Source organism: Chiloscyllium plagiosum, unplaced genomic scaffold, assembly GCF_037043375.1.
Source record: "Chiloscyllium plagiosum isolate Xiang-an unplaced genomic scaffold, Cpla_swu_hap1 HiC_scaffold_45, whole genome shotgun sequence".
In the NCBI taxonomy this organism is placed as follows: Eukaryota; Metazoa; Chordata; class Chondrichthyes; order Orectolobiformes; family Hemiscylliidae; genus Chiloscyllium; species Chiloscyllium plagiosum.
Window position 1 is genome coordinate 1,868,371 of NW_028270183.1, and position 27,867 is coordinate 1,896,237.

General features: G+C 55.4%; 1 protein-coding gene across 5 annotated transcripts in view; it reads left to right on the forward strand.

The window, feature by feature from the left end:
• LOC122552393 (interleukin-12 receptor subunit beta-2-like) overlaps positions 1-27,867 on the forward strand; it is an 80,923-nt gene that overhangs the window by 7,623 nt on the left and 45,433 nt on the right. For 2 of the 5 annotated variants that reach the window (XM_087983495.1, XM_087983497.1), the window contains exons 3-7: positions 643-760; positions 4,358-4,512; positions 5,388-5,545; positions 8,470-8,635; positions 10,772-10,851. In XM_087983495.1, coding sequence (XP_087839621.1) covers positions 643-760; positions 4,358-4,512; positions 5,388-5,545; positions 8,470-8,635; positions 10,772-10,851 — 677 coding nt within the window. Of the gene's footprint in view, positions 1-639; positions 761-968; positions 1,131-4,357; positions 4,513-5,387; positions 5,546-8,469; positions 8,636-10,771; positions 10,852-27,867 lie in introns of those variants that run through there. The other 3 variants (XM_087983498.1, XM_087983496.1, XM_087983499.1) reach the window with 3 other exon arrangements.

Sequence of the window (27,867 nt, forward strand, 5' to 3'; positions counted from 1 at the left end):
TTCTCTTCAAGCTGTAGATTCTCGGCCCAGTCCAGGTTGGTTGTGGTGGGGAGGTGTATCTGTGACTAGGCCAGGATGGTTAAGGCATAGAGTGGCTCCCTATCTCTAACCAATTGATGGTGAGTCCTGGGTGTAGTTTTCTGTCGCTCCCTCTGTTACAGTGAGGCCTGGGGAGGGTTTCTGCCCAGGCCCAGGGATGGTGAGTCCTAGGTGTGAGTCACTACTACATTATTCAGTGTCTTTTCACCAATGCTACAGCTTCTGAAGTGATGATTGCAGCTCTATATCAAAGACAGTGTCATTTCAGTCACTGGGAACAACCAGATCCTTGATGCTGTTGTACTGAGGCCAGGCTGGAGGGTGACTGAACTACTAAACAGTTGTGGTGAAAATAAGGACTTCAGATGCTGGAGATCAGAGTTTAGATTAGAGTGGTGCTGGAAAAGCACAGCAAGTCAGACAGCATCCGAGAAGCAGGAACATCGACATTTCGGGCAAAAGCCCTTCCTCAGGGCTAAACAGTTGTCACCTGTCGCCCTGTGACTCCGGGCTCTTGGAGGAAAGGCAAGGCCAGAGAGAGTTGGCTCTTCCCCTTTAAGGCTGGAAAGTGTTTCACTCACTTTATTCCTTATTATTACTCAGACCCATCCCAAGACCTATTCTGCTTCAGATTCCACAAGAATTCGGCAGTGAATTGTACCTGGAATCCAAGTGATGTTACCCCAACAAACTACACCTTCTATTTTCAGGAGAAGGGCAGGTAAGTGATCCCCTTATATTGTTTCAGCAAGTGCACAGTCAGACCCTGTCAGAGAGGTACATGGGTTGAGGGGGCACATAGGATTCTGTGCTCTTTAATCAGAACTCAGTCAGAACAATCTGAAACCATCTTTTCTACTTTCATCACATAATCCAAATTTCCATTCCTGCAGTACTGAGGGGATGATATTAACTCTTTGTCTCTCTAGATCTGCTCCTTGACCTGTTGAGAATTTTCAGTGTTTTCTATTTCCAACTGTGAAACTGTACCCAGTGTAAGTTCATATCTTCGATAGAACTGGGGGAAATGAGGGAGAAAAGAACGTGTGGCAAGTCACTCTTCATGCTTCTCCTGAAACTGCAATCGTCAGGTAAAATCTATTCTCTCCTGACTGTCTGAAAGACTGAAATTATGAGGCAGGTTACAGAAACAAGCTTGAACAGGGTTGCCTGAAGTATAAAACGTTAAGGAGTGATCAAATGGAGATGGGTCAGATGATCAAATAAATCGAACAATAATATTACCTCTAGTGGGGAGTCTAAAACCAGGGGCCAAAGCTTTAAAACTATGAAATAGAATTTCTAGCACCAAAACAGGCCATTCAATCCAACTGCCCTGTACTTGCTCCCATGTTGCTCCTTTAACAAGGTTTGTGTTGCCCTTGGTTTACAAGACACAGGTTCCGAAAGGTTTGGCTCGATCTATTTGAAGAAGCTTTTAAATTTTAAATACTAACCTAACTATGCATAATGTAATTACAGGAGATGCTGTTCTGATTTAGCAACATTCTTATATGCATAACCCTCTAAAGTTGGCACAGGTTCAAAAGGAGATTGAACGCATGTTCCAATCGAAGTGAATTACAGTGACTGGAGCTCACTCGTAGTAAAGGTGCCAAAACCAGATGGTACCCAATGGTTACATGTGGACTTAATCCTGCTCTTTCTGAGTAAATAGAAGACCTGGTGGGGAGAAGACCAAAATTGCAGGTGTAGTTTTCAGCGAAGAAGGTTATCTCAGAGTACAACGGGATCTTGATCAGATGGTCCAATAGGCCGAGAAGTGACAGATGGAGTTTAATTTAGATAAATGCAAGGTGCTGCATTTTGGAAAAGCAATTCAGAGCAGGATTTATACACTTAATGACAAGGTCCTGGGAGTGTTGCTGAAAAAGAGACCTTGGAGTGCAGGTTCATAGTTCCTTGAAAATGGAGTCGCAGGTAGATAGGATAGTGAAGACGGCGTTTGGTATGTTTTCCTTTATTGGTCAGAGTATTGAGTTCAGGAGTTGGGAGGTCATGTTGCAGCTGTACAGGACGTTGGTTAGGCAACTGTTGGAATATTGCGTGCAGTTCTGGTCTCCTTCCTATCGGAAAGATGTTGTGAAACGTGAAAAGATTTACAAGTATATTGCCAGGGTTGGAGGATTTGAGCTATAGGATGGGCATTTGGTATGCTTTCCTTTATTGGTCAGATCACTGAGTACAGGAGTTGGGAGGTCATGTTGCGGCTGTACAGGACATTGGTTAGGCCACTTTTGGAATATTGTGTGTAATTCTGGTCTCCTTCCTATCGGAAGGATGTTGTGAAACTTGAAAGGGTTCAGAAAAGATTTACAAGGATGTTGCCAGGGTTAGAGGATCTGAGCTATAGGGAGAGGTTGAATAAGCTAGGGCTGGTTTCCCTGGAGCATCAGAGGCTGAGGGGTGACCTTATAGAAGTTTATAAAATCATAAGGGGCATGGATAGGATAAATAGACAAGGTCTTTTCCCTGGGTTGGGGAGTCCAAAACTAGAGGGTATAGGTTTAGGGTGAGAGGGGAAAGATATAAAAGGGTCCTAAGGGGCAACTTTTTCACACAGAGGGTGGTGTGTGTATGGAATGAGCTGTCAGAGGAAATGGTGGAGCTGGTACAATTGCAGCATTTAAAAGGCATCTGGATGGATATATGAATAGCAAGGGTTGAGAATGATATGGTAAAAACAAGGACTGCAGATGCTGGAAACCAGATCCTAGATTAGAGTGGTGCTGGAAAAGCACAGCAGTTCAGGCAGCATCCAAGGAGCAGGAAAATTGATGTTTCGTGCTCCTTGGATGCTGCCTGAACTGCTGTGCTTTTCCAGCACCACTCTAACCTTAGAAGGATATGGACCAAGTGCTGGAAAATGGAACTAGATTAGTTTAGGATATCTAGTTGGGTGAGGTGGACCGAAGGGTTTTTTCCATGCTGTACGTCTCTATGACTCTAAGAGACCAAATCGAGGTCTTCAAAATTGTGGGGGAGTTTGGGGTTAATATAATGGAAGATGTTTCCAGTTGTAACCAAGACGAGATCTGGGAGCACCAATATAAGATGGCAAATGAATCCAGTAGGGAATTTAGGACAAATGCCTTTACAAGAGAGACCGTGTGGAACTTGATAACACAGGGAGTACAAAGTTAAAAATCACACAACACCAGGTTATAGTCCAGCAGGTTTATTTGGAAATACAAGCTTTTGGAGCACTGCTCCTTCATCAGAAAGTGGGACAGGATCACAGGACACAGAATTTATAGTTAAAGAACTGTCACACAACTGATGCAATGTATTTTTAAAAAAAATTATAAATCTCTCAGCCTCTGATGCTCCAGGGAAAACAGCCCCAGCCTGTTCAGCCTCTCCCTATAGATCAAGCCCTCCAACCCTGGCAACATCCTTGTAAATCTTTTCTGAACCCTTTCACAACATCCTTCCGATAGGAAGGAGACCAGAATTGCACGCAATATTCCAAAAGTGGCCTAACCAATGACCTGTACAGTTGCAATATGACCTCCCAACTCCTGTACTCAATACTCTGACCAATAAAGGAAAACATACCAAACGCCTTCTTCATTATCCTATCTACCTGTGGCCTTACTTTCAAAGAGCTATGAACCTGCACTCCAAGATGTCTTTGTTCAGTAACACTCCCTAGGAACTTCTCATTAAGTGTATAAGTCCTGCTCTGATTTGCTCTTCCAAAATGCAGCACCTCACATTTATCTAAATTAAACTCCATCTGCTACCCTCAGCCCATTGGCCCGTCTGATCAAGATCCCATTGTAATCTGAGGTAACCTTCTTTGCTGTCCACTACACCTCCAATTTTGGTCTTCTCCCCACCAGGTCTTCTCTTTACTCAGAAATACCAGGATAACATCAGGAAGTACCTATTCAGACAAAGGGAAGGAGAAATGTGGAACTCTGCCCCTGAGAAAGTTGTTGAGGCTGGGGGCAATTGAAAAATTCAAGTCAAGAGTTTGATGAATGTTCGCTAGACAGCTTGGGACTGAGATGACAGATTAGTCATCATCTAGTTGGACAGTGAAAAGGCTTGAGAGTAAATGGTTCAAGTCTCTTCCTATTTTTACCTAACTACACTTTTTACCTACTGTTTTGAACTTTGAGATTTTCGAAACCTGGGGGGGCACGATTTATGCAGGAATTGGCCAACTCTTGCTAGATCCTGTGGCCATTAACAACCTGCCTTGGAACAAGTGAGCAGTATAACTGTCTGTGCTGCTTGAGTTGGGAGGAATCCTTTCAAGCACATTGATGGCCTACTCTTCTTCCCACAGCACTGACCCAACTGAAATATCGACCTGTTTACATTCATTGATGTTGGAGAGGAAGCAATTCACTGCAGGAAGAACCTACGTTGCCTGGGTAAAGACCAGTGGCACAGAGAGAGAGGAAAGCTTAAAAAGACTGGAATTCATCATTGATGACATAGGTACAGAGATTGTTGTCATAATCAATGGTTAGCATTTCTGTCACACAATGCACAACTAGCTAAACAAAAGACCTTTGGATAACTGTACCAGGCACTTTAGCCATTTTTGTGTCAATTCAGTGAGGGAACTCATTTGCAGAGTGGACTAAACTTTTATCTATCATCCCTGTGACCAGGATTTGAACTGAGCTGAGAGTGATTTGGCTGCATATCTGTAAGGGTGAAATTTGATGGGGAGGTCAGGTGAACTCTATCAACTCTGGCTAACAACCAACCACATAGCCCTGGTCACACTAAACAACAACTTTACTCACAAACATTCAATAGCCTGTAACTCTTCCTCTCACTGTGGTACAGGTCCCACATACATTGATTTCTCACTAGGGTATGATCCAACACATACTGACACTCACTGGAATGCAGATCTACACACACTGATTCTCACTGAAGTATAATTCAACACCCAGCCTGGCTCTCATAGAGGTATGAATTGCCCACATGCTGACTAATACTGGGATACAGGTTCCGCAGATAGTGTCTCTTGGTACTATCAAGAGTGTGGTACAATTCAACATACACTGACACTGACTGGGATACAGTTTTCACACAGACTGACTCTCATTGGGCTAAAAGTCCATACTTTCAAAGGTAAAAATATTGCCTTACCTCAACAGCTATAGCATGGTAATCCTGGCTGGCTTCTGTCTTGATCATGATGAGTTAGTGAGGTTTCATGCAGATGCAGTGATGGAATCTGGAGCCAGATGGCTCAAATTATTGAAGAGCCAGTCTTGGGTTGGAATAGATGTAGTCAATGGTAATGGCTGTCTTTCCAACTGCTTACACTTTCTGAAACTGCTGTATTGTTCCTTTAGTGAAGCCTCTGTCTCCAGCTGCTGTGACTGGAGAATTGACACCGAACACTTCAAAATCCATATTTATTACATGGCAGAAACCCAACAACCTCGATTCATCAAAAACCCTCCAGTTTAAGCTTCAGTACAGAGTTGTAGGTGACTTTTTCTGGACTGAGGTAAGTCAGTCTTTGCCCTATCTGTTTGAGCCCTTTAAGGGAGTCAAGTATTGGTGTGCTCTTTAGATGGTGAGAGTAGCAAGTGACAGCAAGGTATGATAAACACAGGCTGGGTGATAAACCCCAACAGATCATCGAACATAGAACAGTACAGCACAGTACAGGCTCTTCAGCCCTCGATGTTGTGTCGACCTTTTATCCTAGTACCACACAGGAAATGGACTTGCAGCCCAAGATCCCTCTGTTCCTAAGGATTCTGCCATTTACGGTATCCTTTCCTCTTGCATTTGACCTCCCAAATGCTTCACCTCATCTGTCATCCAAATGTGAATAAATCCTCTACCTAAAAGTCTCTCCAATTATTTCCCTACCACTGATGTAAGACTCACTGACCTATAATTTCCTGGATTATCCCTGTTGCCCTTCTTAAGCAAAGGAACAACATTAGCTATTCTCCAGTCTGGAACCTTAGCAGTGGTTAAAGAGGATATAAAGATCTTTGTCAAGGCCCCAGCAATCTCCTCTCTTGCCTCCCTCAGTATCCTGGGATAGATCCCAAGGGCTCTGGGGAGTTATCTATCGACAGGTCCTAGAATATCAACATACCCCATCCTAATCTTACCCTCATCCGTGTCCTGCTCCTTGGTAAATACCAATGTGAAGTTTTCACTTCCTCTCACTCTATGCATAAGTTCCTTCCTTTGTCCTTGAGTGTACCTACCTGCCCTCTTGCTCCCACTATATGTGTAAGATGCCCTGGGATTCTCCTGAATCCTATTTGCCAAGGGCATTTCCTGGGCCCTTTTCATCCTAATTCCTGTTTCTTGCCTGCTTCCTTTATATTCTTGAAGGGCCTTGTCTGATTTTCTGATCTTACAATGACTCTCCTAATCATGTAGGTGACATTCCCACGCAGAGTCACTTCACTGAGGTATTCCAGCAAAACGAATTGCTGATTTGAAGTGAGCCTCCATGTTTTACAAATATCTGATTGGTATCATCAGAGACTTGAGCCCAGTCACATCATGTGAGACTGACAAGGTTGTCAATGCTGAAACAGCTTTTAAATTGACAAATGATATCACACAAGCCCCAATTTTCTCAGCATCAGGGCGGCATGGTGGCCCAGTGGTTAGCACTGCTGCCTCGCAGCACCAGGGACCCAGATTCAATTTCCGCCTCGGGCAACTGTCTGTGTGGAGTTTGCACATTCCCCCTGTGTCTGCTTGGGTTTCCTCTGGGTGCTCCGGTTTCCTCCCACAGTCTAAAGATGTGCAGGTTCGGTGAATTGGCCATGCTAAATTGTCTATAGTGTTAGGTGTAGGGAAATGGGTCTGGGTGGGTTGCTCTTCGGCGGGTCGGTGTGGACTTGTTGGGCCGAAGGGCCTGTTTACACACTGTAGGGAATCTAATCATTTCCTGAAATCTGGAACCTGCGGGTTTATCCAGACAAGTCACTGCTGCTGGCTTGTCTGAAGGTTATCAGACATGTGCGGTGCAGCGAATCACATACATCTTGCATTTAGCTATTGTCTAAGCACAATGTACACGACTTGAATTCCACCTGTAATCGATGCTCCTGAACTCTATGAATAAAGGCAAAATCACTGGAAATGTGAAATAAAAACCTAGGTTCTGAAGAAGAGGCATATTGCATTGGAAAAAATGTTAATGTCTCTCATTCATTAGATGCTGCAAGACCCACTAAGTTTCTTTTTGGTTTTACTTGTTCCTGAATCATTGGTCTTCTGAGGTGGAGGCCCCAAGACCTGGGCCATGCATCCCTCAAACAAGAACCCATGGGTCACCTGAAAGGTGGCCCTCTCACTTTCAATCCTGACAGCAGCAGCTTCTCTCCCGTCCTTCCTTTTCCAATTCACACTGTTGCACAGACCCATGCAGAGTCCCCCACTGGATTCACTGGAGCCAGCGGGAATCTCTGTGCTGCTACTGGTGAGGAAGATGTCACTGTAGAGATGGACCAAAATATCACCTAACCTGCTTCTGTACTCAGTGAGCAAAGTAGAGGCTGACAGCTTTCAAAAATTACACAGTTTAATAACTGATCAGAAGGAATTGCCCACTCACTCGGATACTGACACATAAAAAAGTTAAAAATCACACAACACCAGGTTATAGTCCAACAGGTTTATTTGGAAGTACAAGCCTTCAGCAGGTAGCTAGTGGGGCAGGATCATAAGTCACAAAGTTTAGAGTAAAAGATCAAAGTGTCATACAATTGATGCAATGTATTGAACAAACCTAGATTGCTGTTGAATCTTAATCACTTAGAACACACACATATAAGTCTGTAGGGTGAATTTGTATTTTCAGATTTGCCTTTGCAGATACATTCTATTTTGCTCAAAAAGCAGCCAATCTGTAGGCAGTCAGTCCATGTTTCATTTTATAAATTACTATTTTGGAAATAGAATCAGTCTGACTCAAGATTGGGATACAGACAGACTCTAACCTCACAGCTTTAATGCATTGTCTTAGCTGAGATGTCACCTTTTTGATAAAACGTTGTTATCTCCAGACTGTGATTTGAAAGAAGTTCTGGGATTCACATATTAATGAATTGAAACCTGCATCCCCATTCTAAGTGATTAAAGACTGAACAACAATCTAAGTTTGTTCAATACATCGGATCAGTTATTTGACAATTTGATTGTTTACTCTCAATTCTATGTCCAATGATCCTACCCCACTAGCTACCTGATGAAGGAGCGTCGCTCCCGAACCTAGTACTTCCGAATAAACCTGTTGGACTGTAACCTGGTGTTGTGTGATTTTTAACTTTGTCCTCCCCAGTCTGACACCTGCTCCTCCACATCACAAAACAAACTGTGAAGGTTAACAGGGAGCTCCTCCCTATACAGAGTTCTCCAGAAAATAACCACATTTGCTACATTACATTAAAGATTTCACAGGATGAAATTGGAATCCATTCAACAACTTACGAGTTGGAGGATCTGCAGCCATTCACAGTCTATGAGATTCGGGTACAATGTGCACGGGAAGGGGAGACAAATAGGAGACTGTGGAGTGAATGGAGTGCTGTGTCCAGCATTCGAACTTCGGAAGACAGTAAGTGGACATCCATAACAATACAGATTACAATCTGTCATCCCTCGCTGTAACACGCTGATATACTCCACACCCCTCACTGTAACACTCTCTGATATCACCCACACCTCTCACTGTAACACCCTCTGATATCACCCACACCCCTCACTGTAACACTCTCTGATATCACCCACACCTCTCACTGTAACACTCTCTGATATCACCCACACCTCTCACTGTAACACCCTCTGATATCACCCACACCTCTCACTGTAATACTCTCTGATATCACCCACATCCCTCACTGTAACACTCTCTGATATCACCCATACCCCTCACTGTAACACTCTCTGATATCACCCACATCCCTCACTGTAACACTCTCTGATATCACCCACATCCCTCACTGTAACACTCTCTGATATCACCCACACCCCTCACTGTAACACTCTGATATACCCCACACCCCTCACTGTAACACTCTGATATACCCCACACCCTTCACTGTAACACTCTCAGATATTACCCACACCTCTCACTGTAACACTCTCTGATATCACCCACACACCTCACTGTAACACTCTCTGACATCACCCACACCCCTCACTGTAACACTCACTGATATTACCCACACCCCTCACTGTAACACTCACTGATATTACCCACACCCCTCACTGTAACACTCATTGATATTACCCACACCCCTCACTGTAACACTCCCTGACATCACCCACACCCCTCACTGTAACACTCACTGATATTACCCACACCCCTCACTGTAACACTCATTGATATAACCCACACCCCTCACTGTAACACTCACTGATATAACCCACACCGCTCACTGTAACACTCTCTGTTATTACCCACACCCCTCACTGTAACACCCCCTGATATACCCCACATCCCTCACTGTAACACTCCCTGACATCACCCACACACCTCACTGTAACACTCTGTAATATGCCCCACATCCCTTGCTGTAACACTGTCTGATATCCCCCACACCCCTCACTGTAACAATCTCTGATATCCCCCATACCCCTCACTGTAACACTCTCTGATATCTCCCACATCCCTCACTGTAACACTCACTGTTATACCCCACACCCCTCACTGTAACAGTCTCTGATACCACCCACACCCCTCACTGTAACATTCTCTGATATTACCACACCCCTCACTGTAACACTCTCTGATATTACCCACACTCCTCACTGTAACACTCATATTACCCACACCTCTCACTGTAACACTCTGTAATATGCCCCAAACCCCTCACTGTAACACTCACTGATATAACCCACACCCCTCACTGTAACACTCTCTGATATTACCCACATCCCTCACTGTAACACTCACTGATATAACCCACACCCCTCACTGTAACACTCACTGATATTACCCACACCCCTCACTGTAACACTCACTGATATTACCCACACCCCTCACTGTAACACTCCCTGACATCACCCACACACCTCACTGTAACACTCTGTAATATGCCCCACATCCCTTGCTGTAACACTGTCTGATATCTCCCACATCCCTCACTGTAACAATCTCTGATATCCCCCATACCCCTCACTGTAACACTCTCTGATATTACGCACAACCCTCACTGTAACACTCTCTGATATAACCCACACCCCTCACTGTAACACTCTCTGATATTACCACACCCCTCACTGTAACACACTGATATAACCCACACCCTTCACTGTAACACTCTCTGATATTGCGCACACCCCTCACTGTCACACTCTCATATATTACCCACACCCCTCACTGTCACAGTCTCTGATACCACCCACAACCCTCACTGTAACACTCTCTGATATTACCCACACCCCTCACTGTAACACTCCCTGACATCACCCACACACCTCACTGTAACACTCTGTAATATGCCCCACATCCCTTGCTGTAACACTGTCTGATATCCCCCACACCCCTCACTGTAACAGTCTCTGATATCCCCCATACCCCTCACTGTAACACTCTCTGATATCTCCCACATCCCTCACTGTAATACTCACTGTTATACCCCACACCCCTCACTGTAACACTCTCTGATATTACCACACCCCTCACTGTAACACACTGATATAACCCACACCCCTCACTCACTCACCTGTCTCTTCTCCTGATACTCAGCTCCTGTTGGATCTCTCGATCTGTGGTTTACACACCAGCCTAATCTGGATGGATTGCAGACACTTACCTTGCTGTGGAAGGTAATGTTTGATAGATGACATTTTCCTCTCCAATTCCCCAATGGGCCCAGGGTGTAGCATAGCCAACATGCAGACTGGAGTGGGGGATGGACTGTCCTCTCTCAGTACACTGCCCTGAAACATGCAATTTCGATTTACTCTCTAGTGTGGGATTAGTGTTAAGTATGGGTCTGGGGGGGTGAGGGTCCGGATAGAACACAGAACAGTATAGCACTGGACCTTTGACCCACAATGATATGCCGAACATGACACCAATTTAGTAATCCCTTCTGTCTGCTCATGGTCCATATCCTGCCATCCTATCTAAAAGTCCCTTGAATGTCCCTAATATCTGCCTGCACCATTGCCCCTGCCAGTGTGTTCCAGACACCTACAACTCTCTGTGTACACAAACTTACTCCTCACAGCTCCTTTGGACTTACCCCTCTCTTACCTTAAATGCATGCCGCCTGGTATTAGGCCTTTCAACTCAGTGAGAAAGATTCTGTCAACCCCACATATACACCTCTCATAATCTTATAAACTTCGACCAGGTCTCCCCTCAACCTCTGCTACTTTCGAGAAAATCACCCCAGCTTGTCCAGCCTCTCCTTACAGCTCACACCCTCTAATCCAGGCAGGATCCCAGTAAACATCATCTGCACCCTCTCCAAAGCCTCTACGTCCTTCCTGTAATGAGGTGACCAGAACTTAACGCAATATGCCTAACCAAAGTTTTATAAAACTGCAACATCAACATGGGTGCTGGGGAAAAAATAAGCACTACCGCAGTTAGGCGGTAGTGTGGGGGTTAAAATAAATAAAAACAAACAAAATAAATAAAAACAAAGAAACATATGCCAAATGCCTCCTTTATCACCCCATCTGCTTGTGTGGCCACTTTCAGGGAGCTATGGACCAAGAACCCAAGACCTGTCTGTATATCAATGCTGGTTAGGGTCCTGCCATGAACTGTATACTTTCCGTTAACATCTGATCACCCAAAGTGCAACACCTGACTTGCCTGGATTCAACTCCATCTGCCACTTCTTCGCCTGTATCCAGTGACAATCGTTTACACTATCCACAACTTTTCCGATCTTTGGTTTGTCTGCAAACTTACTAACCCACCCATCTACATTTTCATCCAAGGTATTTAGATATATCATAAACAACAGGGATCCCAGTAGGGATCCACATGGCCAAGACACTGTGGATCCCAGGCATCCTACTGTTCTGCATTAGCCTTACTGAAATCCAAGTAAACAACATTCACTGCTCCAACCTCATCACCTCCTCAATAAAAAGTCAATCAAGTTAACAATGCATGACCTACCTGCACAAAGTCACGTTGTCTGCCCCTACTTCCGCCATGCTTTTGCAAATGTACCTAAATCGGGGTGTGGGTGTGTACGGACCGTGTCAGGGTGTGGGTGTGTACGGACCGTGTCAGGGTGTGAGTGTGTACGGACCGTGTCGGGGTGTGAGTGTGTACGGACCATGTCGGGGTGTGGGTGTGTGTACGGACCGTGTCGGGGTGTGGGTGTGTGTACGGACCGTGTCGGGGTGTGAGTGTGTACGGACCGTGTCGGGGTGTGAGAGTGTACGGACCGTGTCGGGGTGTGGGTGTGTACGGACCGTGTCGGGGTGTGGGTATGTACGGACCGTGTCGGGGTGTGGGAGTGTACGGACCGTGTCGGGGTGTGGGTGTGTACGGACCGTGTCGGGGTGTGGGTGTGTACGGACCGTGTCGGGGTGTGGGAGTGTACGGACCGTGTCGGGGTGTGGGTGTGTACGGACCGTGTCGGGGTGTGAGTGTGTACGGACCGTGTCGGGGTGTGGGTGTGTACGGACCGTGTCGGGGTGTGGGAGTGTACGGACCGTGTCGGGGTGTGGGTGTGTACGGACCGTGTCGGGGTGTGGGTGTGTACGGACCGTGTCGGGGTGTGAGTGTGTACGGACCGTGTCGGGGTGTGGGAGTGTACGGACCGTGTCGGGGTGTGAGTGTGTACGGACCGTGTCGGGGTGTGGGTGTGTACGGACCGTGTCGGGGTGTGGGTGTGTACGGACCGTGTCGGGGTGTGGGTGTGTACGGACCGTGTCGGGGTGTGAGTGTGTACGGGCTGTGTCGGGGTGTGAGTGTGTACGGACCGTGTCGGGGTGTGGGTGTGTGTACGGACCGTGTCGGGGTGTGGGTGTGTACGGACTGTGTCGGGGTGTGGGAGTGTACGGACCGTGTCGGGGTGTGGGTGTGTACGGACCGTGTCGGGGTGTGGGTGTGTACGGACCGTGTCGGGGTGTGGGTGTGTACGGACTGTGTCGGGGTGTGGGAGTGTACGGACCGTGTCGGGGTGTGGGAGTGTACGGACCGTGTCGGGGTGTGTGTGTGTACGGACCGTGTCGGGGTGTGGGTGTGTACGGACCGTGTCGGGGTGTGGGTGTGTACGGACCGTGTCGGGGTGTGGGTGTGTACGGACCGTGTCGAGGTGTGGGTGTGTACGGACTGTGTCGGGGTGTGAGTGTGTACGGACCGTGTCGGGGTGTGGGTGTGTACGGACCGTGTCGGGGTGTGAGTGTGTACGGACCGTGTCGGGGTGTGAGTGTGTACGGACCGTGTCGGGGTGTGGGTGTGTACGGACCGTGTCGGGGTGTGGGTGTGTGTACGGACCGTGTCGGGGTGTGAGAGTGTACGGACCGTGTCGGGGTGTGGGTGTGTGTACGGACCGTGTCGGGGTGTGAGAGTGTACGGACCGTGTCGGGGTGTGAGAGTGTACGGACCGTGTCGGGGTGTGAGAGTGTACGGACCGTGTCGGGGTGTGTGTGTACGGACCGTGTCGGGGTGTGAGAGTGTACGGACTGTGTCGGGGTGTGGGTGTGTACGGACCGTGTCGGGGTGTGTGTGTGTACGGACCGTGTCGGGGTGTGAGTGTGTGTACGGACCGTGTTGGGGCGTGAGAGTGTACGGACTGTGTCGGGGTGTGGGAGTGTACGGACCGTGTCGGGGTGTGGGAGTGTGTACGGACCGTGTCGGGGTGTGGGTGTGTACGGACTGTGTCGGGTTGTGAGTGTGTACGGACTGTGAGTGTGTACGGACCGTGTCGGGGTGTGTGTGTGTACGGACCGTGTCGGGGTGTGGGTGTGTACGGACCGTGTCGGGGTGTGGGAGTGTACGGACCGTGTCGGGGTGTGGGTGTGTACGGACCGTGTCGGGGTGTGAGTGTGTACGGACCGTGTCGGGGTGTGGGTGTGTGTACGGACCGTGTCGGGGTGTGGGAGTGTACGGACCGTGTCGGGGTGTGAGTGTGTACGGACCGTGTCGGGGTGTGGGTGTGTACGGACCGTGTCGGGGTGTGGGTGTGTACGGACCGTGTCGGGGTGTGGGTGTGTACGGACCGTGTCGGGGTGTGTGTGTGTACGGACCGTGTCGGGGTGTGGGTGTGTACGGACCGTGTCGGGGTGTGAGTGTGTACGGACCGTGTCGGGGTGTGGGTGTGTACGGACCGTGTCGGGGTGTGAGTGTGTACGGACCGTGTCGGGGTGTGAGTGTGTACGGACCGTGTCGGGGTGTGGGAGTGTACGGACCGTGTCGGGGTGTGAGTGTGTACGGACCGTGTCGGGGTGTGGGAGTGTACGGACCGTGTCGGGGTGTGTGTGTGTACGGACCGTGTCGGGGTGTGGGTGTGTACGGACCGTGTCGGGGTGTGAGTGTGTACGGACCGTGTCGGGGTGTGGGTGTGTACGGACCGTGTCGGGGTGTGAGTGTGTACGGACCGTGTCGGGGTGTGAGTGTGTACGGACCGTGTCGGGGTGTGGGAGTGTACGGACCGTGTCGGGGTGTGAGTGTGTACGGACTGTGTCGGGGTGTGAGTGTGTACGGACTGTGTCGGGGTGTGAGTGTGTACGGACTGTGTCGGGGTGTGGGAGTGTACGGACCGTGTCGGGGTGTGAGTGTGTACGGACTGTGTCGGGGTGTGGGTGTGTACGGACCGTGTCGGGGTGTGGGAGTGTACGGACCGTGTCGGGGTGTGGGAGTGTACGGACCGTGTCGGGGTGTGAGTGTGTACGGACCGTGTCGGGGTGTGGGAGTGTACGGACCGTGTCGGGGTGTGAGTGTGTACGGACTGTGTCGGGGTGTGGGTGTGTACGGACCGTGTCGGGGAGTGTGTGTGTACGGACCGTGTCGGGGTGTGAGTGTGTACGGACCGTGTCGGGGTGTGGGTGTGTACGGACCGTGTCGGGGTGTGAGTGTGTACGGACTGTGTCGGGGTGTGGGAGTGTACGGACCGTGTCGGGGTGTGAGTGTGTACGGACTGTGTCGGGGTGTGGGAGTGTACGGACCGTGTCGGGGTGTGGGAGTGTACGGACCGTGTCGGGGTGTGGGAGTGTACGGACCGTGTCGGGGTGTGAGTGTGTACGGACTGTGTCGGGGTGTGGGAGTGTACGGACTGTGTCGGGGTGTGGGAGTGTACGGACCGTGTCGGGGTGTGGGAGTGTACGGACCGTGTCGGGGTGTGGGTGTGTACGGACTGTGTCGGGGTGTGGGAGTGTACGGACTGTGTCGGGGTGTGGGAGTGTACGGACCGTGTCGGGGTGTGGGAGTGTACGGACTGTGTCGGGGTGTGGGAGTGTACGGACCGTGTCGGGGTGTGGGAGTGTACGGACCGTGTCGGGGTGTGGGAGTGTACGGACTGTGTCGGGGTGTGGGAGTGTACGGACCGTGTCGGGGTGTGGGAGTGTACGGACTGTGTCGGGGTGTGGGAGTGTACGGACCGTGTCGGGGTGTGGGAGTGTACGGACCGTGTCGGGGTGTGGGAGTGTGTACGGACTGTGTCGGGGTGTGGGTGTGTACGGACTGTGTCGGGGTATGGGAGTGTACGGACCGTGTCGGGGTATGGGAGTGTACGGACCGTGTCGGGGTGTGGGTGTGTACGGACCGTGTCGGGGTGTGGGTGTGTACGGACCGTGTCGGGGTGTGGGTGTGTGTACGGACCGTGTCGGGGTGTGAGTGTGTACGGACCGTGTCGGGGTGTGAGTGTGTACGGACCGTGTCGGGGTGTGGGTGTGTGTACGGACCGTGTCGGGGTGTGAGTGTGTACGGACCGTGTCGGGGTGTGGGTGTGTACGGACCGTGTCGGGGTGTGAGTGTGTACGGACCGTGTCGGGGTGTGAGTGTGTACGGACCGTGTCGGGGTGTGGGAGTGTACGGACCGTGTCGGGGTGTGTGTGTGTACGGACCGTGTCGGGGTGTGGGAGTGTACGGACCATGTCGGGGTGTGGGAGTGTACGGACCGTGTCGGGGTGTGGGTGTGTACGGACCGTGTCGGGGTGTGAGTGTGTACGGACCGTGTCGGGGTGTGAGTGTGTACGGACCGTGTCGGGGTGTGAGTGTGTACGGACCGTGTCGGGGTGTGAGTGTGTACGGACCGTGTCGGGGTGTGGGTGTGTACGGACCGTGTCGGGGTGTGGGTGTGTACGGACCGTGTCGGGGTGTGAGTGTGTACGGACCGTGTCGGGGTGTGAGTGTGTACGGACCGTGTCGGGGTGTGAGTGTGTACGGACCGTGTCGGGGTGTGGGTGTGTACGGACCGTGTCGGGGTGTGTGTGTGTACGGACCGTGTCGGGGTGTGAGAGTGTACGGACCGTGTCAGGGTGTGTGTGTGTACGGACCGTGTCGGGGTGTGTGTGTGTACGGACGGTGTCGGGGTGTGTGTGTGTACGGACCGTGTCGGGGTGTGTGTGTGTACGGACGGTGTCGGGGTGTGAGTGTGTACGGACCGTGTCGAGGTGTGGGTGTGTACGGACCGTGTCGGGGTGTGAGTGTGTACGGACTGTGTCGGGGTGTGGGTGTGTACGGACCGTGTCGGGGTGTGAGTGTGTACGGACCGTGTCGGGGTGTGGGTGTGTGTACGGACCGTGTCAGGGTGTGAGTGTGTACGGACTGTGTCGGGGTGTGAGTGTGTGTACGGACCGTGTCAGGGTGTGAGTGTGTACGGACCGTGTCGGGGTGTGAGTGTGTACGGACCGTGTCGGGGTGTGTGTGTGTACGGACGGTGTCGGGGTGTGGGTGTGTACGGACCGTGTCGGGGTGTGGGAGTGTACGGACCGTGTCGGGGTGTGGGAGTGTACGGACCGTGTCGGGGTGTGGGAGTGTACGGACCGTGTCGGGGTGTGAGTGTGTACGGACCGTGTCGGGGTGTGGGTGTGTGTACGGACCGTGTCGGGGTGTGAGTGTGTACGGACCGTGTCGGGGTGTGGGAGTGTACGGACCGTGTCGGGGTGTGTGTGTGTACGGACCGTGTCGGGGTGTGTGTGTGTACGGACCGTGTCGGGGTGTGGGAGTGTACGGACCGTGTCGGGGTGTGGGTGTGTACGGACCGTGTCGGGGTGTGGGAGTGTACGGACCGTGTCGGGGTGTGTGTGTGTACGGACCGTGTCGGGGTGTGGGAGTGTACGGACCGTGTCGGGGTGTGTGTGTGTACGGACCGTGTCGGGGTGTGTGTGTGTACGGACTGTGTCGGGGTGTGGGTGTGTACGGACCGTGTCGGGGTGTGAGTGTGTACGGACCGTGTCGGGGTGTGGGTGTGTACGGACCGTGTCGGGGTGTGGGTGTGTACGGACCGTGTCGGGGTGTGGGAGTGTACGGACCGTGTCGGGGTGTGGGTGTGTGTACGGACCGTGTCGGGGTGTGGGAGTGTACGGACCGTGTCGGGGTGTGGGTGTGTACGGACTGTGTCGGGGTGTGAGTGTGTACGGACCGTGTCGGGGTGTGAGTGTGTACGGACCGTGTCGGGGTGTGGGTGTGTACGGACCGTGTCGGGGTGTGAGTGTGTACGGACCGTGTCGGGGTGTGGGTGTGTACGGACCGTGTCGGGGTGTGAGTGTGTACGGACTGTGTCGGGGTGTGGGTGTGTGTACGGACCGTGTCGGGGTGTGGGTGTGTGTACGGACCGTGTCGGGGTGTGAGTGTGTACGGACCGTGTCGGGGTGTGGGTGTGTGTACGGACCGTGTCGGGGTGTGGGTGTGTGTACGGACCGTGTCGGGGTGTGAGTGTGTACGGACCGTGTCGGGGTGTGGGTGTGTACGGACCGTGTCGGGGTGTGGGTGTGTGTACGGACCGTGTCGGGGTGTGAGTGTGTATGGACTGTGTCGGGGTGTGGGAGTGTACGGACCGTGTCGGGGTGTGGGTGTGTACGGACCGTGTCGGGGTGTGGGAGTGTACGGACCATGTCGGGGTGTGGGTGTGTACGGACCGTGTCGGGGTGTGAGTGTGTACGGACCGTGTCGGGGTGTGAGTGTGTACGGACCGTGTCGGGGTGTGTGTGTGTACGGACCGTGTCGGGGTGTGTGTGTGTACGGACCGTGTCGGGGTGTGAGAGTGTACGGACCGTGTCGAGGTGTGGGTGTGTACGGACCGTGTCGGGGTGTGGGTGTGTACGGACTGTGTCGGGGTGTGAGTGTGTACGGACCGTGTCGGGGTGTGGGTGTGTACGGACGGTGTCGGGGTGTGGGAGTGTGTACGGACCGTGTCAGGGTGTGAGTGTGTACGGACTGTGTCGGGGTGTGTGTGTGTACGGACTGTGAGTGTGTACGGACCGTGTCGGGGTGTGAGTGTGTACGGACCGTGTCGGGGTGTGGGAGTGTACGGACCGTGTCGGGGTGTGGGAGTGTACGGACCGTGTCGGGGTGTGTGTGTGTACGGACTGTGTCGGGGTGTGGGTGTGTACGGACCGTGTCGGGGTGTGGGTGTGTACGGACCGTGTCGGGGTGTGGGAGTGTACGGACCGTGTCGGGGTGTGGGAGTGTACGGACCGTGTCGGGGTGTGGGAGTGTACGGACCGTGTCGGGGTGTGGGTGTGTACGGACCGTGTCAGGGTGTGAGTGTGTACGGACCGTGTCGGGGTGTGGGAGTGTGTACGGACCGTGTCGGGGTGTGAGTGTGTACGGACCGTGTCGGGGTGTGGGTGTGTACGGACCGTGTCGGGGTGTGGGAGTGTGTACGGACCGTGTCGGGGTGTGGGTGTGTACGGACCGTGTCGGGGTGTGGGTGTGTACGGACCGTGTTGGGGTGTGGGAGTGTACGGACCGTGTTGGGGTGTGGGAGTGTACGGACCGTGTCGGGGTGTGAGTGTGTACGGACCGTGTCGGGGTGTGGGTGTGTACGGACCGTGTCGGGGTGTGGGAGTGTACGGACCGTGTCGGGGTGTGAGTGTGTACGGACCGTGTCGGGGTGTGGGTGTGTACGGACCGTGTCGGGGTGTGGGAGTGTACGGACCGTGTCGGGGTGTGGGTGTGTACGGACCGTGTCGGGGTGTGGGTGTGTACGGACTGTGTCGGGGTGTGGGAGTGTACGGACCGTGTCGGGGTGTGGGTGTGTACGGACTGTGTCGGGGTGTGGGAGTGTACGGACCGTGTCGGGGTGTGAGTGTGTACGGACCGTGTTGGGGTGTGGGAGTGTACGGACCGTGTCGGGGTGTGAGTGTGTACGGACCGTGTCGGGGTGTGGGTGTGTACGGACCGTGTCGGGGTGTGAGTGTGTACGGACTGTGTCGGGGTGTGGGAGTGTACGGACCGTGTCGGGGTGTGAGTGTGTACGGACTGTGTCGGGGTGTGGGTGTGTACGGACTGTGTCGGGGTGTGAGTGTGTACGGACCGTGTCGGGGTGTGGGAGTGTACGGACCGTGTCGGGGTGTGAGTGTGTATGGACTGTGTCGGGGTGTGGGAGTGTACGGACCGTGTCGGGGTGTGGGTGTGTACGGACTGTGTCGGGGTGTGGGTGTGTACGGACTGTGTCGGGGTGTGGGAGTGTACGGACCGTGTCGGGGTGTGAGTGTGTACGGACCGTGTCGGGGTGTGGGAGTGTACGGACCGTGTCGGGGTGTGGGAGTGTACGGACCGTGTCGGGGTGTGGGAGTGTACGGACCGTGTCGGGGTGTGGGTGTGTACGGACCGTGTCGGGGTGTGAGTGTGTACGGACTGTGTCGGGGTGTGGGAGTGTACGGACCGTGTCGGGGTGTGGGTGTGTACGGACCGTGTCGGGGTGTGGGAGTGTACGGACCGTGTCGGGGTGTGGGAGTGTGTACGGACTGTGTCGGGGTGTGGGAGTGTACGGACTGTGTCGGGGTGTGAGTGTGTACGGACCGTGTCGGGGTGTGAGAGTGTACGGACTGTGTCGGGGTGTGAGTGTGTACGGACCGTGTCGGGGTGTGGGAGTGTGTACGGACTGTGTCGGGGTGTGGGAGTGTACGGACCGTGTCGGGGTGTGGGTGTGTACGGACCGTGTCGTGGTGTGAGTGTGTACGGACCGTGTCGGGGTGTGGGAGTGTACGGACTGTGTCGGGGTGTGAGTGTGTACGGACCGTGTCGGGGTGTGGGAGTGTACGGACTGTGTCGGGGTGTGAGTGTGTACGGACCGTGTCGGGGTGTGAGTATGTGTACGGACCGTGTCGGGGTGTGAGTGTGTACGGACCGTGTCGGGGTGTGGGTGTGTGTACGGACCGTGTCGGGGTGTGGGTGTGTACGGACTGTGTCGGGGTGTGGGAGTGTACGGACCGTGTCGGGGTGTGGGTGTGTACGGACCGTGTCGGGGTGTGGGAGTGTACGGACCGTGTCGGGGTGTGAGTGTGTACGGACCGTGTCGGGGTGTGAGAGTGTACGGACCGTGTCGGGGTGTGGGTGTGTACGGACTGTGTCGGGGTGTGGGAGTGTGTACGGACTGTGTCGGGGTGTGAGTGTGTACGGACCGTGTCGGGGTGTGAGAGTGTACGGACCGTGTCGGGGTGTGGGTGTGTGTACGGACCGTGTCGGGGTGTGGGTGTGTGTACGGACCGTGTCGGGGTGTGGGTGTGTACGGACTGTGTCGGGGTGTGGGAGTGTACGGACCGTGTCGGGGTGTGGGTGTGTACGGACCGTGTCGGGGTGTGGGAGTGTACGGACCGTGTCGGGGTGTGAGTGTGTACGGACCGTGTCGGGGTGTGAGAGTGTACGGACCGTGTCGGGGTGTGGGTGTGTACGGACTGTGTCGGGGTGTGGGAGTGTGTACGGACTGTGTCGGGGTGTGAGTGTGTACGGACCGTGTCGGGGTGTGAGAGTGTACGGACCGTGTCGGGGTGTGGGTGTGTGTACGGACCGTGTCGGGGTGTGGGTGTGTACGGACCGTGTCGGGGTGTGGGTGTGTACGGACCGTGTCGGGGTGTGGGTGTGTACGGACTGTGTCGGGGTGTGGGAGTGTACGGACCGTGTCGGGGTGTGGGAGTGTACGGACCGTGTCGGGGTGTGGGAGTGTACGGACCGTGTCGGGGTGTGGGTGTGTACGGACTGTGTCGGGGTGTGGGTGTGTACGGACCGTGTCGGGGTGTGGGAGTGTACGGACCGTGTCGGGGTGTGAGTGTGTACGGACCGTGTCGGGGTGTGGGAGTGTACGGACCGTGTCGGGGTGTGGGTGTGTACGGACCGTGTCGGGGTGTGAGTGTGTACGGACCGTGTCGGGGTGTGAGTGTGTACGGACCGTGTCGGGGTGTGGGAGTGTACGGACTGTGTCGGGGTGTGGGAGTGTGTACGGACTGTGTCGGGGTGTGGGAGTGTACGGACCGTGTCGGGGTGTGAGTATGTGTACGGACCGTGTCGGGGTGTGAGTGTGTACGGACCGTGTCGGGGTGTGGGAGTGTACGGACCGTGTCGGGGTGTGGGTGTGTACGGACTGTGTCGGGGTGTGGGAGTGTGTACGGACTGTGTCGGGGTGTGAGTGTGTACGGACCGTGTCGGGGTGTGGGTGTGTACGGACCGTGTCGGGGTGTGGGTGTGTACGGACTGTGTCGGGGTGTGGGAGTGTACGGACCGTGTCGGGGTGTGGGAGTGTACGGACCGTGTCGGGGTGTGGGAGTGTGTACGGACTGTGTCGGGGTGTGAGTATGTGTACGGACCGTGTCGGGGTGTGAGTGTGTACGGACCGTGTCGGGGTGTGGGAGTGTACGGACTGTGTCGGGGTGTGGGAGTGTGTATGGACTGTGTCGGGGTGTGAGTATGTGTACGGACCGTGTCGGGGTGTGAGTGTGTACGGACCGTGTCGGGGTGTGGGAGTGTACGGACTGTGTCGGGGTGTGGGAGTGTACGGACCGTGTCGGGGTGTGAGTGTGTACGGACTGTGTCGGGGTGTGGGAGTGTACGGACCGTGTCGGGGTGTGGGAGTGTACGGACTGTGTCGGGGTGTGGGAGTGTGTACGGACTGTGTCGGGGTGTGAGTATGTGTACGGACCGTGTCGGGGTGTGAGTGTGTACGGACCGTGTCGGGGTGTGGGTGTGTACGGACCGTGTCGGGGTGTGGGAGTGTACGGACTGTGTCGGGGTGTGGGTGTGTACGGACCGTGTCGGGGTGTGGGAGTGTACGGACCGTGTCGGGGTGTGGGAGTGTACGGACCGTGTCGGGGTGTGGGAGTGTACGGACCGTGTCGGGGTGTGGGAGTGTGTACGGACTGTGTCGGGGTGTGAGTATGTGTACGGACCGTGTCGGGGTGTGAGTGTGTACGGACCGTGTCGGGGTGTGGGAGTGTACGGACTGTGTCGGGGTGTGGGAGTGTGTATGGACTGTGTCGGGGTGTGAGTATGTGTACGGACCGTGTCGGGGTGTGAGTGTGTACGGACTGTGTCGGGGTGTGGGAGTGTACGGACCGTGTCGGGGTGTGGGAGTGTACGGACTGTGTCGGGGTGTGGGTGTGTACGGACTGTGTCGGGGTGTGGGAGTGTACGGACCGTGTCGGGGTGTGAGTGTGTACGGACTGTGTCGGGGTGTGAGTGTGTACGGACTGTGTCGGGGTGTGGGAGTGTACGGACCGTGTCGGGGTGTGGGAGTGTACGGACTGTGTCGGGGTGTGGGAGTGTGTACGGACTGTGTCGGGGTGTGAGTATGTGTACGGACCGTGTCGGGGTGTGAGTGTGTACGGACCGTGTCGGGGTGTGGGTGTGTACGGACCGTGTCGGGGTGTGGGAGTGTACGGACTGTGTCGGGGTGTGGGTGTGTACGGACTATGTCGGGGTGTGGGAGTGTACGGACCGTGTCGGGGTGTGGGTGTGTACGGACTGTGTCGGGGTGTGGGAGTGTACGGACCGTGTCGGGGTGTGGGAGTGTGTATGGACTGTGTCGGGGTGTGAGTATGTGTACGGACCGTGTCGGGGTGTGAGTGTGTACGGACCGTGTCGGGGTGTGGGTGTGTACGGACTGTGTCGGGGTGTGGGAGTGTACGGACCGTGTCGGGGTGTGGGTGTGTACGGACCGTGTCGGGGTGTGGGTGTGTACGGACTGTGTCGGGGTGTGGGTGTGTGTACGGACCGTGTCGGGGTGTGAGTGTGTACGGACCGTGTCAGGGTGTGAGTGTGTACGGACTGTGTCGGGGTGTGGGTGTGTGTACGGACCGTGTCAGGGTGTGGGTGTGTGTACGGACCGTGTCGGGGTGTGGGTGTGTACGGACCGTGTCGGGGTGTGAGTGTGTACGGACCGTGTCAGGGTGTGAGTGTGTACGGACCGTGTCGGGGTGTGAGTGTGTACGGACTGTGTCGGGGTGTGGGAGTGTACGGACTGTGTCGGGGTGTGGGAGTGTGTATGGACTGTGTCGGGGTGTGAGTGTGTGTACGGACCGTGTCGGGGTGTGGGAGTGTGTACGGACCGTGTCGGGGTGTGAGTGTGTGTACGGACCGTGTCGGGGTGTGAGTGTGTACGGACCGTGTCGGGGTGTGGGAGTGTACGGACTGTGTTGGGGTGTGGGAGTGTGTATGGACTGTGTCGGGGTGTGAGTGTGTACGGACCGTGTCGGGGTGTGTGTGTGTACGGACCGTGTCGGGGTGTGGGTGTGTACGGACCGTGTCGGGGTGTGTGTGTGTACGGACCGTGTCGGGGTGTGGGTGTGTACGGACTGTGTCGGGGTGTGGGAGTGTACGGACTGTGTCGGGGTGTGGGAGTGTGTATGGACCGTGTCGGGGTGTGGGAGTGTACGGACCGTGTCGGGGTGTGAGTGTGTACGGACTGTGTCGGGGTGTGGGTGTGTACGGACCGTGTCGGGGTGTGGGAGTGTGTACGGACCGTGTCGGGGTGTGAGTGTGTACGGACCGTGTCGGGGTGTGGGAGTGTACGGACCGTGTCGGGGTGTGGGTATGTACGGACCGTGTCGGGGTGTGAGTGTGTACGGACTGTGTCGGGGTGTGGGTGTGTACGGACCGTGTCGGGGTGTGGGAGTGTGTACGGACCGTGTCAGGGTGTGAGTGTGTACGGACCATGTCGGGGTGTGTGTGTGTGTACGGACCGTGTCGGGGTGTGGGTATGTACGGACCGTGTCGGGGTGTGAGTGTGTACGGACCGTGTCGGGGTGTGGGTGTGTATGGACTGTGTCGGGGTGTGGGTGTGTGTACGGACCGTGTCGGGGTGTGAGTGTGTACGGACCGTGTCGGGGTGTGGGTGTGTGTACGGACTGTGTCGGGGTGTGGGTGTGTACGGACCGTGTCGGGGTGTGGGAGTGTACGGACCGTGTCGGGGTGTGGGAGTGTACGGACTGTGTCGGGGTGTGGGTGTGTACGGACCGTGTCGGGGTGTGTGTGTGTACGGACCGTGTCGGGGTGTGGGTGTGTGTACGGACCGTGTCGGCGTGTGAGTGTGTACGGACTGTGTCGGGGTGTGAGTGTGTACGGACCGTGTCGGGGTGTGTGTGTGTACGGACGGTGTCGGGGTGTGAGTGTGTACGGACCGTGTCGGGGTGTGGGAGTGTACGGACCGTGTCGGGGTGTGTGTGTGTACGGACCGTGTCGGGGTGTGGGTGTGTACGGACCGTGTCGGGGTGTGGGTATGTACGGACCGTGTCGGGGTGTGAGTGTGTACGGACCGTGTCGGGGTGTGGGTGTGTATGGACTGTGTCGGGGTGTGAGTGTGTACGGACCGTGTCGGGGTGTGGGTGTGTACGGACCGTGTCGGGGTGTGGGAGTGTACGGACCGTGTCGGGGTGTGGGTGTGTACGGACCGTGTCGGGGTGTGGGTGTGTACGGACCGTGTCGGGGTGTGGGTGTGTGTACGGACCGTGTCGGGGTGTGAGTGTGTGTACGGACCGTGTCGGGGTGTGGGTGTGTGTACGGACCGTGTCGGGGTGTGGGTGTGTACGGACCGTGTCGGGGTGTGGGTGTGTGTACGGACCGTGTCGGGGTGTGAGTGTGTACGGACTGTGTCGGGGTGTGGGAGTGTACGGACCGTGTCGGGGTGTGGGAGTGTACGGACCGTGTCGGGGTGTGGGTGTGTACGGACTGTGTCGGGGTGTGAGAGTGTGTACGGACTGTGTCGGGGTGTGGGAGTGTACGGACCGTGTCGGGGTGTGGGTGTGTACGGACCGTGTCGGGGTGTGGGAGTGTACGGACCGTGTCGGGGTGTGGGAGTGTACGGACCGTGTCGGGGTGTGAGTGTGTACGGACCGTGTCGGGGTGTGGGTGTGTACGGACCGTGTCGGGGTGTGAGTGTGTACGGACCGTGTCGGGGTGTGAGTGTGTACGGACCGTGTCGGGGTGTGAGTGTGTACGGACCGTGTCGGGGTGTGGGTGTGTACGGACCGTGTCGGGGTGTGTGTGTGTACGGACCGTGTCGGGGTGTGAGAGTGTACGGACCGTGTCAGGGTGTGTGTGTGTACGGACCGTGTCGGGGTGTGTGTGTGTACGGACGGTGTCGGGGTGTGAGTGTGTACGGACCGTGTCGGGGTGTGTGTGTGTACGGACCGTGTCGGGGTGTGTGTGTGTACGGACGGTGTCGGGGTGTGAGTGTGTACGGACCGTGTCGAGGTGTGGGTGTGTACGGACCGTGTCGGGGTGTGGGTGTGTACGGACCGTGTCGGGGTGTGAGTGTGTACGGACTGTGTCGGGGTGTGGGTGTGTACGGACCGTGTCGGGGTGTGAGTGTGTACGGACCGTGTCGGGGTGTGGGTGTGTACGGACCGTGTCGGGGTGTGGGAGTGTGTACGGACCGTGTCAGGGTGTGAGTGTGTACGGACTGTGTCGGGGTGTGAGTGTGTGTACGGACCGTGTCAGGGTGTGAGTGTGTACGGACCGTGTCGGGGTGTGAGTGTGTACGGACCGTGTCGGGGTGTGAGTGTGTACGGACCGTGTCGGGGTGTGGGTGTGTACGGACCGTGTCGGGGTGTGGGTGTGTACGGACCGTGTCGGGGTGTGAGAGTGTACGGACCGTGTCGGGGTGTGTGTGTGTACGGACCGTGTCGGGGTGTGGGAGTGTACGGACCGTGTCGGGGTGTGGGTGTGTGTACGGACCGTGTCGGGGTGTGGGTGTGTACGGACCGTGTCGGGGTGTGGGAGTGTACGGACCGTGTCGGGGTGTGGGTGTGTACGGACCGTGTCGGGGTGTGGGTGTGTACGGACCGTGTCGGGGTGTGAGAGTGTACGGACCGTGTCGGGGTGTGGGAGTGTACGGACCGTGTCGGGGTGTGGGTGTGTACGGACTGTGTCGGGGTGTGGGTGTGTACGGACCGTGTCGGGGTGTGGGTGTGTGTACGGACCGTGTCGGGGTGTGGGAGTGTACGGACCGTGTCGGGGTGTGGGTGTGTACGGACTGTGTCGGGGTGTGGGTGTGTACGGACTGTGTCGGGGTGTGGGAGTGTACGGACCGTGTCGGGGTGTGGGTGTGTACGGACCGTGTCGGGGTGTGAGTGTGTACGGACCGTGTCGGGGTGTGAGTGTGTACGGACTGTGTCGGGGTGTGGGTGTGTGTACGGACCGTGTCGGGGTGTGGGAGTGTGTACGGACTGTGTCGGGGTGTGGGTGTGTGTACGGACCGTGTCGGGGTGTGGGTGTGTACGGACCGTGTCGGGGTGTGAGTGTGTACGGACTGTGTCGGGGTGTGGGTGTGTACGGACCGTGTCGGGGTGTGAGTGTGTACGGACCGTGTCGGGGTGTGGGTGTGTGTACGGACCGTGTCGGGGTGTGGGTGTGTGTACGGACCGTGTCGGGGTGTGAGTGTGTACGGACCGTGTCGGGGTGTGGGTGTGTGTACGGACCGTGTCGGGGTGTGGGTGTGTGTACGGACCGTGTCGGGGTGTGAGTGTGTACGGACCGTGTCGGGGTGTGTGTGTGTACGGACCGTGTCGGGGTGTGTGTATGGACTGTGTCGGGGTGTGGGAGTGTACGGACCGTGTCGGGGTGTGGGAGTGTACGGACCGTGTCGGGGTGTGGGTGTGTACGGACTGTGTCGGGGTGTGGGAGTGTGTACGGACCGTGTCGGGGTGTGAGTGTGTACGGACCGTGTCGGGGTGTGTGTGTGTACGGACTGTGTCGGGGTGTGTGTGTGTACGGACCGTGTCGGGGTGTGAGAGTGTACGGACCGTGTCAGGGTGTGTGTGTGTACGGACCGTGTCGGGGTGTGAGTGTGTACGGACCGTGTCGGGGTGTGAGTGTGTACGGACGGTGTCGGGGTGTGAGTGTGTACGGACGGTGTCGGGGTGTGAGTGTGTGTACGGACCGTGTCGGGGTGTGAGTGTGTACGGACCGTGTCAGGGTGTGAGTGTGTACGGACCGTGTCGGGGTGTGAGTGTGTACGGACCGTGTCGGGGTGTGTGTGTGTACGGACCGTGTCGGGGTGTGTGTGTGTACGGACGGTGTCGGGGTGTGGGAGTGTGTACGGACTGTGTCGGGGTGTGGGAGTGTACGGACCGTGTCGGGGTGTGTGTGTGTACGGACCGTGTCGGGGTGTGAGTGTGTGTACGGACCGTGTCGGGGTGTGGGTGTGTACGGACCGTGTCGGGGTGTGGGAGTGTACGGACCATGTCGGGGTGTGGGAGTGTACGGACCGTGTCGGGGTGTGGGTGTGTACGGACCGTGTCGGGGTGTGGGTGTGTACGGACCGTGTCGGGGTGTGGGAGTGTACGGACCGTGTCGGGGTGTGGGTGTGTACGGACCGTGTCGGGGTGTGAGTGTGTACGGACCGTGTCGGGGTGTGTGTGTGTACGGACCGTGTCGGGGTGTGAGTGTGTACGGACGGTGTCGGGGTGTGAGTGTGTACGGACGGTGTC